The sequence below is a fragment of the Hyperolius riggenbachi genome, chromosome 7 (genome assembly GCF_040937935.1).
Source record: "Hyperolius riggenbachi isolate aHypRig1 chromosome 7, aHypRig1.pri, whole genome shotgun sequence".
Lineage (NCBI taxonomy): Eukaryota > Metazoa > Chordata > Amphibia > Anura > Hyperoliidae > Hyperolius > Hyperolius riggenbachi.
In genome coordinates, this window is record NC_090652.1 from 87449302 (window position 1) to 87463777 (window position 14476).

General features: G+C 45.2%; 2 protein-coding genes across 4 annotated transcripts in view; one reads left to right on the forward strand and one right to left on the reverse strand.

The window, feature by feature from the left end:
* Nucleotides 1–236: 236 nt before the first annotated feature.
* The window catches only part of PALB2 (partner and localizer of BRCA2), a 76241-nt gene continuing 62001 nt past the window's right edge, over nucleotides 237–14476 (forward strand). The window contains exons 1-2 of one of the 3 annotated variants that reach the window (XM_068244253.1): nucleotides 7054–7911; nucleotides 10867–11040. The gene's annotated coding sequence lies outside the window, so the exon portion shown is untranslated. Of the gene's footprint in view, nucleotides 260–7053; nucleotides 7912–10866; nucleotides 11041–14476 lie in introns of those variants that run through there. The other 2 variants (XM_068244258.1, XM_068244252.1) reach the window with 2 other exon arrangements.
* DCTN5 (dynactin subunit 5) overlaps nucleotides 4184–14476 on the reverse strand; it is a 31335-nt gene continuing 21042 nt past the window's right edge. Inside the window, exons 4-6 of the mRNA XM_068244259.1 lie at nucleotides 11935–12046; nucleotides 11744–11846; nucleotides 4184–4581 (exon numbers count right to left, since the gene is read on the reverse strand). Of these exons, the coding sequence (XP_068100360.1) occupies nucleotides 4484–4581; nucleotides 11744–11846; nucleotides 11935–12046 (313 nt within the window). The 3' untranslated portion in view covers nucleotides 4184–4483. The remainder of the gene's footprint in view (nucleotides 4582–11743; nucleotides 11847–11934; nucleotides 12047–14476) is intronic.

The following is a 14476-nucleotide window of genomic DNA, read 5'->3' on the forward strand; positions in this document are numbered from 1 at the left end:
CAAACGACGGGCACTTTAGAGAAGAGTTACACTGGTCATATTTTTTTGGGGGGTATGTGAAAGATCGACCTATATAATACATGTATCTATAACTAAATGAAAAAAAAGTTATCCATTAAACATTTTGCCCCCTGTAGATGTTGGAGAATCCCTGGCTGCCACCTACACATCGGGTCTAATTACTGCTCACATCAATGCACTTCTTTTTCATCTGTGTCCAGACCACTGACTTCATGTGTAGACAACAAATCACAGATGTGTAAGTATTCCTGTGTCACACAGGCAGTAGTGAGGGGTTTCACCAGGTAACCAGAAGTCCACCAGGTAACTAGAATCTCTCAGCACAGCTGTTGTTCACATACGAGAGGAATCGGAGCGGGAGACTTGGGCGCAGGATACAGCCGGTATATGGCTGATCCTGCTGCTGCACAAGTCTGGGCCGTGTTAATTACTATTCCTCCTCCAGGCTGCCATGGATGGTGGGGAATGAAATAATTTGGCTTCCAGCAATTGCTGGCGGCCAAATTATTGTGTTTCAAAAGTAACTTCAGCTCCATCTTCTGACTGCGCCAAAGTTACTCCCTGTGCGCCGCTACAACCGTAGTTCCTATTACAGCCTATGGTGACGCCGGCTGTGCCCAAATCTCCTGCGCTGGATTCACAGTGTTCGTGCTGGTGTACAGTGGAGCACAGGTACAGAGTGCTGGCAAAGAAGAAGCATGTGTAAACTAGAAGATGGAAGGGGCTCTTTAGAGAGGCAAAATCTGTTATACCTGCAGCATTATTCGGGGATATGTGGGCTTAATCTAAGGACCTTGCATAGGACAGAAGGGAAACCTAGAGAAATGCACCCTGTATGCATTTAGAGTTTAGCCTGTGTAATTCTCCCTAATGTATCTAATCACAATTTGTAATTTGATCCCTTAGCCCAGTGTTCCTAACCCTGTCCTCAAGGCCCACCAACAGTACGTTTTGTGGAAATGCACATCTCTGCTGAGACACTAATAACCTCACCTGTGCGGTTTTCTGCAAAACATGTACTGTTGGTGGGCCTTGAGGACAGGGTTGGGGGACTCTGCCTTAGCCAATCAACTGACTACCAAAGCAGAGAGGCTAATTTGTAAACACAGGATGTTAACAATACGTCTGCTTCCATGAAAGCAGGAAGTAGACAAACTGCAGATTTATTGCAGGATTTGTATCAGCTGTAACCAAGAAATGTTTTTCTTTAAAGGTTAGTATGATGTTGCTTATCTTTTAGAGCAGAGATGAAGTTCTGAGTTCAGGTCCGCTTTAATGGGAACTGGAGATGCATGTGATTTGGTAATAGATTTGTATGGTGGAAAGATCATGTGCCGGAGCAGGAAGTGTTCATAGCTTACAACTGTAGCAGGCAAGAAATCTCACTAGTCACATTAACAGTATACATGTTGCAGGAAATCAGTCCAAAGACAACTGTTTATAAGCATCCTGGTTTCTCAGCTATTATGCTTTTTCTTTGGCTTCAGTTTTACTTTGGCTGGTGATTCAGAAAGGCTAAAAACCCATCTGGAGGTATAAATCTAATGCAGGGGTAGGGAACCTATGGCTTGGGAGGCAGATGTGGCTCTTTTGATGGCTGCAGACAAATCAGTAGGGGCCGATTTACTGCTCAAGCAGCGCAGATTAGTGTGGCAGGTGTGCTACTGTTGAAGCGTGCACTAGTAACTTACTCATGCTCCCCCACTGTCCCGCCCTGGACCCTGTCAGGTCCATTGACTTTGTAGGACGAGATCCTGGCACTTAGATTGGACCAATAGGCTGCCAGTCACTTGAACTTCAATCAAAATGCCGGGATCTCATCCTACAAAGTGAATCAACCCCCAAGTCAGCTGTTAGTTGGGTATTTCTCCTCTCTGGCTCTCAGGGAAATTGCTGATGTTGCTGAGAAGCTGAAGATGTGTCTAGACGCTTCCACTGCCCAGAGGATCAACTGTATACATATCACCATGGCAACAGGGATGTGAGCCCTCTGCTGCACATGTGCACTGTCCCATAGCTGGTAACATTGTAAGGGCTTTGACGGAATTGCATTTTAAAATATGTGCCATTCATGGCTCTCTCAGCTAAAAAGGTTCCTGACTCCTAATTGTATATAACAATTTAGTAATTGCTGTGATCAACTGTTATCCTTTTCATCTGAAATAAACACCTTTTGCAGCTTAAAGAGAACCTGAACTGAAAATAAAAAGTCAAAATAAACATACACAGGTCATACTTACCTCCCATGTAGTCTGCTCATCAATCTCTTTCTCCTCTCCTGCGCCCTGTTTGTCTACTGTGATTGATGGAATTCTCTGACTTCCATTTTGAAATGGCCATTACCCCGTAACAGCTTCCTGGTCAGCACACTGTTAAACTGTTATGTCGCCTACTTGAGCCATAGGGAAACATGGACACTACCTTGCACATTCAGTTGTAACTGACAGCTGCTGATATATAAAACTAACTGCAACTGGTATATTTCAGTTCTGACAAAATCTTTTCAGAACAGGAAGGGAGTACTGTAAGAAAAAATGGTGAGCTTCTGAGAGAAACTGGTGGCAAGGTAAGTATGTAATATACATTTGCAGCTACATCGTGTGTTTATTTTAAATAATTTTACTCAGTTCAGGTTCCCTTTAAGGCCCATTCTAACTTGGGTGCTTTCAGCCTGTGTTTTGCGCTCTACTGATTACCAGTGAAAATTGTGAACAATAGCAATGCAAAATCACGATCGCCAGGCGATTGGGATTTACAGTTCTGAGTGTGAACGGGGCAAACATCCTATCTTGTAATTTTCATCATGTGACCAAAAGCAACAAAGTACAGGGACTCAGTGGGTGGAGCTGCTGCTTGGTTAGCATCATCCTAGGCAAAGTAGCATTTTTTTTTATAGCCCCTCTCCACACAATCCACTTCCTACACTGCAGACTGTGCTACAGGCTGCAATATTTCCAGAAAGTTCAGAGTGTGGCTTCCCCTTGCAATGAAAACAGTTGGATGATGGAATTCAGGCAGTAGCAGCCACACCCACAGAGCCTGAAACTGACTTGGTGAACTCAGTGCTTCTGGTCATGTGATTAAAAGTTCAAGTTCTTTGATTACTAAGCTATGGGAAAGCAGTTTTAGACCTTTGTCTATAAACAGGCTTCAAAAGAAGTAAGCAATGGCACCTCTTATTTAAAATGAAGCTGAGATGAAAGCAGCCATCTCAAGTTCTATACTTACCTGGGGCTTCCTTAAAGAGAAACCGCGACTAAGAATTGAACTTCATCCCAATCAGTAGCAGATACCCCCTTCCCCATGAGAAATCTATTCATTTTCACAAACTGATCATCGGGGGGCTCTGTATGGCTGATATTGAGGTGAAACCCCTCCCATGAGAAACTCTGAGGACCATGGTCCTGGCAGTTTCCTGTCTGTGAACCTTTTTGCAGTGTGGGAAATAGCTTTTTACAGCTGTTTTCAACTGCCAAAAAAGCAAGCAGCAGCTGCATCACCTGCCAGCAGTAAAAAGGTCACCATGTGATAAATGTCATAATGTAAATCAGGAATTTAAAATTGTTTACAAAGGGCAAACACTGACTAAATCATTTATACATAATTATTGTAAAAATGAAACTTTTTTTATTACATTATTTTCACTGGAGTTTCTCTTTAAGTCCCTCGCTGTCTCCCCAGATGGCTCCTGTCACTCGCAATACTGCCCGAAAGCCTGCCTGAGTTGCGCTTCATCGCGCATGCGCGGCCCGTCATGGTCCTGTCATTGGGAGTGGTGTGCGTCAGTACAATAGTATTGCACAAACGCAGGACGCTCCCAGCTGTGGGAGCGCACCTGGCTTGGCCACGTATGCGCAACGAAGTGCGACTCGGACGAGGTTGCACTGCGCAGGTGCATGACTGCTCACTTCTGCGCTGTAGCACAGATCCGCTTGTGCTAGTCAGAAATGGCCCCATGCTACTACCCAGCCGTGTGGTGTCATGCACAGTGTGGCTGCGCTCCAAGTGTTAAAGCAGTGAGGTGAAAGGGGATGTCCCTGGATTATCCAGTGGCTTCCCTATACTGAGGTATCTATTTGGGGCACTATTTTTCCCTACAGGTACACTGCAAAACATTGGAATGTTTGTATTTCTCCGTTAAGAACACGCAACTGAGTCGTGATACAGAAAGCCAATATTTATTCAGATGACAAGTGCTAATCTACTGCAGTGCATGCCTAGCAAGGCACAACAGACTGAGGACATGGAGGGCAGGCTGAGGAGAGCACATGGAATTCTGTGACATCTGCACACTTCTGAACAGAACTGTCGCCAGACTGATGGGAATACAATAAATATATAGTGTTCATGGAGGGGCGGGGAAGGTGGAGCCATGGAATGCAGGAAACAATAATATATATATTTATATATACATACAAATAAAAAATGTAAACGGGTGGCAGGAGCGGACAATGCGTCCCATTTATATCTGTGTCAGGGGGAGGAACTTCTGATAGTAGCTCTTAGTCACGTCCATCATCAGCTCCTGCGTGCATTCTGGCAGTTCTCCAGAGAACAGACCTGAGAGGATGGAAACAAACACAAATTCAATGTCAGACTCACTCATAGAATAGCAAAGTACCTGGATAAAAGTTGAATCTGTAGTTACAGAAGGTGAAAGCTGCTATCTTTATTCTAGTTGTTTGGCTTTGTTACTTTCTGAGCACAACCAAATGATTAGGGCAAGCACCATCAATCAACAATAATGTCTGCGTATTAAAGGACAATTGAATCGAGAGGGATATGGAGGCTGCCATATATTTATTTCCTATTAAATAATGCCAGTTGCCTGGCTGTCCTGCTAATCTATTATTATTTTTTATTTACATAGCGCCAACATATTCCGCAGCGCTTTACAAAGCACAATAAGACGACAAGGGGAACATAGATACAACCCAAAAATGTACAGCAAAGACTAAAGCAGCACAAATATTGCGAAAAAAACAGTAAACATTAGGAGGAGGACCCTGCCTTTGCGAGCTTACAATCTAAAGGGTAGTGGGACACACACTAGGTAAGGGGGTGGAGGATGGATGAGGCAGTGACCCTTTGCCTCTGATTACATTGTGAACAGATAAGTAAATAGGGGCTATAAAATGTTATCAGCTTGTCTGAAAAGGTGTGTTTTAAGAGTGCACTTGAAGATGTCCAGGTTTGGAGCATGACGTACAGGCTGTGGAAGAGAGTTCCAGATAAGGGGTGATGCTCGTGTAAAGTCCTGGATGCGAGCATGAGAGGAGGTGATCAGCTTAGAGGCCAGGAGAATTTCTTGGGAGGAGCGAAGGTTGCAGGAGGGACAATAGCTAGAGATTAGTGAGGAGATGTATGGAGGGGACAACTTGTGAAGGGCTTTGTATGATAGAGTCAGGAGTTTGAACTCTATTTGGCTGCACCAGTGTCTGAATGACACCAGAAACAAGCATTCAGCTATTTTTGTCAGATCCGACTATAATGTCAGAAACACCCGATCTGCTGCACGCTTGTTCAGGGTCTATGGCTAAAGTATTAGAGGCAGAGGGTCAGTAGGATAGCCAGGCAACTGGTATTGTTTAAAAGAAAATAAATATGGCAGCCTCCATATCCCTCTCACTACAGTTGCCCTTTAAATAAAATCAGAAGTGCACAGAAAGGATCACATGAATAGAAGCACAAAGGAGATCCTATAACAGTACCACACCACTCAATGAAGTAATCAAAATGGAACAGCCTTTATTGATACAAAAATGCAAATAAAAACAATTAAAACCACAGCACATTAGGGTCAGTGCAAATGACAAATGGCATGATACTGACAACAGTAATTAGTCTCACAACTCATCTCACTAACGGTCCAATAGGCAGAGTGAACTGCTAGCAAAGTACACGGAATCTTACAAAAGGTCCATAATCTGATATGCTTCCAAATAAAGTGCAGCGTGCATATGTATGTGTGCATGGTAATGGCGTTCCATATCATGATGGACCTCCAGCTGGTGCTCCTGCCCCCCCCCCCCCTCAAGTGTATACATGTCTCCCAGTGCCATGTTGAAGGCTCACCTGTCATGTAGGCATGAATCCTGGCCTCCTCTGGTGCCCGGTGTCCCGGTGAGCACCTGTGCCACGTGGTACAGACGCATGTAGTGATGTTACTACACGCGCCGGTGGTACAGGTGCCTGTATTGACCACAGGATTCATGCCGATGTGTGAGAGGTAAGCCTTCAACATTGCACATGGGAGTAGGTTTATGCATTCATGTAATTGAGCTGCAGGGTAAAGCCAAAAAGCTGCTCACCCTGCTCCTGCAAAAGTCCCGGCAGCGTTAATTGACAAACAGGCAAGGCGCATTGTTTAAAAGGAAATAAATATGGCACTCTCCATATCCCTCTTAGGTCAGTTGTAAGGGCTAGTTCACACTCGGCACTTGTGATTCCCGTTCATTAGAATGAGAATCACAGCGCAATCGCCCCAAAGACGTTGCGTGCTCCGCGTTTGCAATTGCAAAGGCGCTGCAGTGTGAATGTAACCATAGGGATACATTGGCAGCAGCGCTTTGCTGATCGCTGGTGATCAGCAAAGCGCTGAAAAAGTGCTAAGTCTGATCCAGCCCTGATGGGAAATGTCACAGGTTTGGTGGACATAGCTTAATAGTTTCTAGTTCAGGATTCTCTCTTTGGTGTGATCTTATGATTAATGATCACTTGGTTCAATGAAATAAAGTTTGGTTTGGGTATACGGTTTAACAATAGACCAAAACCCCAATAAACAAGGCTGTAGCCTTTTTTTTCTCTACCTGTTTGTGTGTTATTTTGTCTAGAGCTTTCAGATTAGTTTTGGACATCAGACACTTTACTGTACACCTTAGGCTTACAATTAATGTGCACTTGTTGCAATACAAATGATGGTAGCCCTATAAAGGCACCTTCCCATTTGTGTTTACATCATCTGAGTACTTGGCATAAGACTGGCAGTTATAATGATGTTATGGCATAAGCTGCTGGGAGGAGCTCAGCTTAGGAGTGTCAGTTATTTTTGACAGTTGACGAGGCTGCAGCAAAAACCTTTCCTGCGTCTGATACTAGGCCTAAGGCCCATTTGCACTCCCTGCCACACTTCCTCCAAAGCTGTGCATATGGCGCCCACCCTTCCTGGCCCCGTCCTCTCCTGCTCTCGGCAAGCTGTGTGTCATTCCCCCAGCTCTCTGCTCTGTCTCTGCGTCCCGGCACATGCGCACAACTGAAAAAGCACGGACACAGGGACATGGGACGCAGAGACGCTTGCAAATTATTATATAGGATTCTAGTGTGTTACTAATAGCACTCCAGTGTCAATGGACACCGCTGCAATGGAAGAAGGATCAACAAAGTTCATCCATGTGAAGGAAGCCACCCCTGAGAGCAGAATCGCATGGGAAGAGGAAGAAGAGGAGGAATACAAGGCAGAGGAGGAATATGAGGAAGAGTCTGATTTTGAAGAGGTGGAAGACGCGGCATACTACAAAATTCTCAAATGGAGACCGGGCCTTTCTACTATTGAAAGTGACTCTTTTGGGGAACTCGAAGAGGAATGCGGAACACCAAGCAGCTGCCTATCTGATGAGAATGCTGCAAGGCAAGAAGAGTCTCCGTTTGAGGACCCCAAACATCAGGCAGTGGAGTATGACACAAATGGGGAGGAGAGGAGAGGAAGGAGGAGAATACACCCAATCAGCTGGCTACACGAGAAGATCAGGAGACTGCCAACACTGAAATGTCTCTTCTGCTGCTTCACATGTGGTGCTGCCTCTCAATAGACTACTATGTATGGGGCATCCTGGACTCTTTCCAAAGAGCAACGTTAGACCCCAAACATATGATTTGCCACCTGATAAAAAGGTAGGATATGAAAAGGTACACCAAATCTCTCCACTCATAGTGGGAGGAGCTCCCTCACAATGACTTAAGCAATGCAACAGTAAAAATGGTTATCACCTGACCTGATGCCCACAGCTCCCCTGTTGTCCTTTCTAGCTCCACTATCATACCTAAAATCCCCCCAGGGACACTCTTCTAGGTCGCCGGAGTCGGGCTTTACTGCGCAGGCGCTGGCGTATGAGGTCATGCCATGCGCAGAGCGCTCCCCGCCATGAGCGCATGCAGTTGGTCACGTGCAGCCCCGTCAACGCCTGTGCAGTAAATCCTGACTGGCGACGTGGAAGAGGGCCCAGGGGATAGCTTTTAGGTAGCATAATATATGCCTGCTCCCCCTGCAGCGGCGCCTATTGAAACAAGCCGACCAGGCAGTCGCCGCAGCCATGGGGGGGGGGGGGGGAAATCACGGCCACCCCCCCCCCCCCCCATGCCAGATGGTGTGTCCCCCCAGGTGTCTTGCCGATTATTTTCTAGTGAAACGTTGCTGCATTATGATTATTTTCTGGTGAAACATGGCCGCATTATGTTTATTTTCATGAGGGGCAGCACAGACTTTCTCGCCTGACAAAATGACTAGAGGCCCCATGTTTCTCTAGAGTTCTTCGCATCTGGTATCCTTTAAGGTTCACAGGTGTATACAAAATATTTTACTTTAGCCTTGGCAATAAACATGTATATCAATCAGTTGTATATAAAAACATTTAACACAAACGCTATTAAATCAGTCCAAAAACCATGTAGATCGTAGGTTCTCAACGTGTGGTACACGTACCCCAGGAGGTACGTCTGATGGTTCCAGGGGGTACTTGGGCTTGATATACTTAACCAAAAATAACTAAATTTAGAGTTTTATAACATGATAAATCTTATTTTAATAACACCAAATTAGTATTTTAGCTAATTAAAAGCATTAGTAAATGCTTGGAAATTGTTTAGAACCAATTATGTACTACAATTAAATATATACAGTATTTTTCAGACCATAAAAAATGCTCCTGACCATAAGACGCACCTAGGTTTAGAGGACAAAAACAGGAGGAAAAAAAATATACACTAAACCCGGTGCATCCATGGTGAAGGGGCATCTTGTGGATTATGCCCCCTTGTACCTCATCTCTCCCTGTGTCCTCCTCTGTCCCCCTTGTGTCCTCCTGTGTTCCCCTTATGTCCCCTATGTGTCTGCCTCTGTCCTCCTCTATGCCCCTTTGTGTCCCCCTATGTCCTCCTCTGCATGGGCACAGTAGAGGGAGTCCCCGACATTGCTACGGGTTAAAGGGTCGTATTGGCAGGCGTTCACAAGTCAGGAACTCCCTGTATTTGGACTAGAAGACGCAGTGACTTCTTTTCCCCACTTTTGGGGGAGAAAAAGTGAGTCTTATAGTCCAAAAAATACAGTATTTGTCAAGGGGTACTTGTGATAATGTTTTCTATGCTAGGGGGTACTTGGTGAGTACTGGGTTTTAAAAGGGGTACAAACCAATAAAATGTTGAGAAACACTGATGTAGACGACCCAGCCAGACAAGTTAAAAACCTATGAGATGCTTTGGTGAAGTCAGAGTTTTCGCACAATGCCAAATGAAACCTGGCTGGGCCGTCTCCTGATAAGAGTGAGAATATTCCCCTGCGAGTATACGGAGAGATCGAGAACTTTTCAAAATCAAAGTGGTTCAAAAGTTTGAGATATAAACGAATATAAATTGCAATTCAAAAAAATATAGTCTACTGCATAATATGCCCTTCCGGATTACATTACATAGGGAAGACCAAGCGGAGGCTGGGCAAGCGAATCGGCGAACAAAATATTTCAGGGTGAAGAAACGCAGGAAAATGTATAGTTAACACAAATTATCACTTGGGACAAATATGCTGCAGGGCCCAATAGAAATTGCTATGGTAATTACTATTCCCCCTCCAGGCCGCTGTGGACTCTGGTGGTCGAACTACGCAGTTTTTATAGTAATTTGGGCTCCGTCTTTTGACTAACTATAACTGCGCATGGTGCGCCTACATTTCCAGAACCCTTTTTGCCTGTCTTGTGGGCTTACACATAAAGACACTTGCAGGACTATTTCCAATAGGTTCCATGCTGAAATCTATTGGAAATCCCTGTGCAGTGTGTGGCCAGCCAATAGATCCCTCTCTGATCAGATTCAATCAAACAGGAATCCATCTAATGGTTGATCTGGTGACTGATTGACTAATATATGTCCACCTTTAGAATAAGGTTTTTCAAACTGCAGAACACGCATCCTATGTGTAGAGCATGCATAGCTGGCATATGGATCATTTTCATGCAACAGTGCTATGCTATTCTGGTGGGTTATCAGCTGTGGTCTCAGTAAAAGCATCTTCTGTGATACAGGATTTAGCAAGTCCTCCAGGACCTCCAGTCTTTACCAAATGTACTATCCCACCTAACCTTGAAGTGGCACTTAAACCAAGGATTGAATTTAATCCCAGTCAGTAGCTGATGCCCCCGTTCCCTCGAGAAATCTTTACTTTTTCTCGAATAGACCATCAGGGGGGTCAGTATGGCTGATATTGTGGTGAAACCCCTACCACAGAGTGATGTCATGACCAAAGTCCTGACAGTTTGCTGTCTGTGAACCTCATTGCATTGTGGGAAATAACAGCTTTTTCAAACTGCCAAGCAAGCAATATCTCCCTCTGTGCATAGAACTCCCAGTAACAAACATTCCGTACAAATCACCTGGCAGAACTAAAGAGGTCACCACCAGTGATAAACTTCGGAATGTAAATCAGAGAGAGGAAAGATTTTACAATGGGCAAACACTGACTAAATAATCTATAAATCAATATTGTAAAAAAAAATAAGCTATTTTATTCATTATGTTTTGTTATTTTCACTACAGTTCCTCTTTAACATCCCCAACTGAATTCCCCCTCTTTCTGTCTAGACACTTGGTGCAAGAGACAACATAAACCCCTCCCAACTGCACTGCTGCTGGGAAAAGTGCAGTAGGGCTAAAGTGAGGGCATGGAGACATGTAAAACTAGTTTTAAAGTGTACCTAATCTGTGAAGAGTCAGCTATGCCGTACAGGAAATTCTCTAGGACAACTGACCTGAGAGGTAAATGGAGGTTTCCCTGTTCTTTTCCTTTGAAACAATACCAGTTTCTTGGCAGTCCTGCTGATCTCTTTGGCTGCAGTAGTGTCTGAATCACACACCTAAGGGCTGGTTCACACGGGCGTCTGCTGAGCTTTTGCTTGGCATTGCGTTCAAACGCCAGCGTTTAAACGCCAGCGTTTAAAAGCTAGCTTTTAAAGGCTTTTGAAAAGCGTTCAAGGCTAGCAGTTCTGGTCTCTGCTATTGTTTCCTTGCGTTTACTGCCTCTGAAAGCAGCATGTTGCTTTTGAGACTAGACGCAACGCTGGGATCTACTGCCAGGCTTTTATGAAAGCCTGCACAAGCCAGCTCTAAACGCTCCCATTCACTTGAATGGGGACGGCGGTAGATCCCAAAAAACGCTGCGTCTGAAACGCTGCGTTAAACGCCACAAAAATGCCCGTCTGAACCAGCCCAAAATCAAGCATGTTGCTAACCTAGTCAGACTTCAGTCAGAAACACCTGATTTGCATGCTTGTTCAGGATCTATGGTTAAAAGTATGAGACAATGGGCTCAGCAGGACAGCCAGGCAATGTGCATTGTTTAAAGGTGTGCTTTAAGTATAGTTATGTTGCCTTATGAATAACTGACATTCTCGCACACAGTATTTTTCAGGATGTAAATGGCACTATTAGGTAGATCTACCAGTACACGGACTAAACTCACCAGGGCAGCCAGAAAACACAGTAAAGGGGGGAACCACAGTTTCAGGAGGCAAAACTGTGTTATCCAAAATCTTGCAGCAATCCTTTAAGACACACCTTCTGCCCTGAAACACAGAGGACAGGTAAATCAGACATAAGAAGCACAGGATCAGTCAGCAGATCAATACTCCTCTTGTAATATGTGTTACTTACAATGACGCAGTTCTTGCCTATATGTACATAGGATCCAATCTGTGCTGCATTCACCACACAGTCCTCCTCTATGAAGACATGGTCCCCGATGTGTAGCGGGAAAAAGGCCACTCTGTTGCAAGGCAAAAAAATAAATAAAAGAACTTCAATGAGATGCAACGTCAGTGAAAACTGCATATCAAAACGACTGGTAGTACAAGAGATACCAGCTGCAGTACAGCAGAATTAGGTGTATGGCCGGACATAGGTGTCCTTTATTATTAATGTGGTATGAAACTCAGCATTTCCTCTGTGCTCTAAAATATTATTTACAGCATAAAATCTACTACCTCAAAAAATAAATAAATAAAATTGTAGCAGAGCAGCATTCAAATAGTTAAACACAGAACACTGTTCTTCAGTGGAAAGCTCCTTGCTTCAGTGGGCAGCATCTGGCCACATCAGAAGGGGTGATAACATTATCTTTTGTTTACATTCCTTTGTCAGATACATTTAATTTAGTAGACATTAGCAAACTGCCGAAACTGAGCTTTCTCCGTTTCTAGTACCGTATATACTCGCATATAAGCCGACCCGCATATAAGCCGACCCCCCAACTTTTCCCTGAAAAAACAGGGAAAAATGATTGACCCCCATATAAGCCGGGGGTAGGAAATGCTGGATTGGTGCAGCCCCCCAGTGTGTCCCAGTATAGCTAGTATAGTGCCCAGTATGGGTAGGTAGTGCCTCAGTATAGCTAGTATAGTGCCCAGTATAGCTAGTAAAGTTCCCAGTATAGGTAGGTAGTGTCCAGTATAGCTAGTATAGTGCCCAGTATAGCTAGTAAAGTGCCCAGTATAGCCAGTATAGTGCCCAGTATAGCCAGTATAGTGCCTAGTATAGCGCCCAGTATGGGTAGGTAGTGCCTCAGTATAGCTAGTATAGTACCCAGTTTAGCTAGTATAGTGCCCAGTTTAGCTAGTATAGTGCCCAGTTTAGCTAGTATATAGTGCCCCAGTATGGCTAGTATAGTGCCCCAGTATGGCTTGTAAAGTGCCCAGTTTAGCCAGTATAGTGCCCAGTATAGCGCCCAGTATGGGTAGGTAGTGCCTCAGTATAGCTAGTATAGTGCCCAGTATAGGTAGTATAGTGCCCAGTTTAGCTAGTATAGTGCCCAGTTTAGCTAGTATAGTGCCCCAGTATGGCTAGTATAGTGCCCAGTTTAGCTAGTATAGTGCCCCAGTATGGCTAGTATAGTGCCCCAGCATGGCTAGTAAAGTGCCCAGTTTAGCCAGTATCGTGCCCAGTATAGGTAGGTAGTGCCCCAGTATCAGAGCTGGGACAAGGTCCTCCAGCACCCAAGGCTGAGACACCAAAGTGCGCCCCTCCATCCCTCCCACCCCATCCGTCACACACTGATTGCTATTAGACTAAGAGGCACCACAGGGCCCACAACCTCCCCAACACCTTAATCTCTAGTTATCTGGCTTGCAGTCACTGCTATGTATCCCCTTTTCTTATTTCTTTCTGCTTCATACACAATTAGGAATGACAACTGAATGAATTGTGCGCCCCCTCCTACACTGCGCCCTGAGGCTGGAGCCTCTCCAGCCTATGCCTCGGCCCGGCCCTGCCCAGTATAGGTAAGTAGTGCCCCAGTATACCGCTCCCCCCGCTCCCCGTTCCCCCCGCGGCCGCCGCTGCTATTACCTGTTTAGGCAGCGGCCGCTTCCTAATCCGCATTCCCCTTCTGAAGTTTCAGAGCGTATTACAGCAGCGCGCCCGGCGCTGCTGCTGTGACGATGCACAGTGCAGGAAAGAGCGCGGCTCCCTATAGCGGCGATCTGTATCGCTGTTACCAGGGGAACCGCTCTTTCCTGCCCCCTGCATAGTCACAGCAGCAGCGCCGGACGCGCTGCTGTGATACACTCTGAAACTTCAGAAGGGGAATGCGGATTAGGAAGCGGCCGCTGCCTAAGCAGGTAATAGCAGCGGCGGCCGCGGGGGGAGCGGGGAGCGCGGGGGGGGGGGGGGGGTGGGGTTGGGGGGGAGCGGGGCGCGGACCACCCACCACTAGACCACCAGGGAAGACTCGCATACAAGCCGACCCCCCAACTTTTGACCCCCTTTTTGGGGGTCAAAAATTCGGCTTGTATGCGAGTATATACGATATGTGTGCAGCTGAGAAGTGATCACTAGATACGTTTGAATATATAAATACAGCAGCTATGAAAGAGGATGCAATGGCAGCTTTCATAGCAAATAAACTGTACTGGAATTTATCATATGTAGACAGACATTATTAACTCCGCACAAGAGCAAATACGATAACTGTAAGGGTAATAAAAAGTAGGAAAACGCATTTTTATTGAATTTATTTATTGTCAGAGTTGTATCCAACCTAAAGGTGTACAGTCATTACCCGAATCGACCCCCCCCCCCAAAAAAAAGTGCGTGTACACTTGTTTACAAAAATGTGGGCACTCCATGGCTAATGCACAGTAAGTATCAGCAAATACTTCAGAAAACATTGGGGCAGATTTATCAATACCCATGCAAGGAA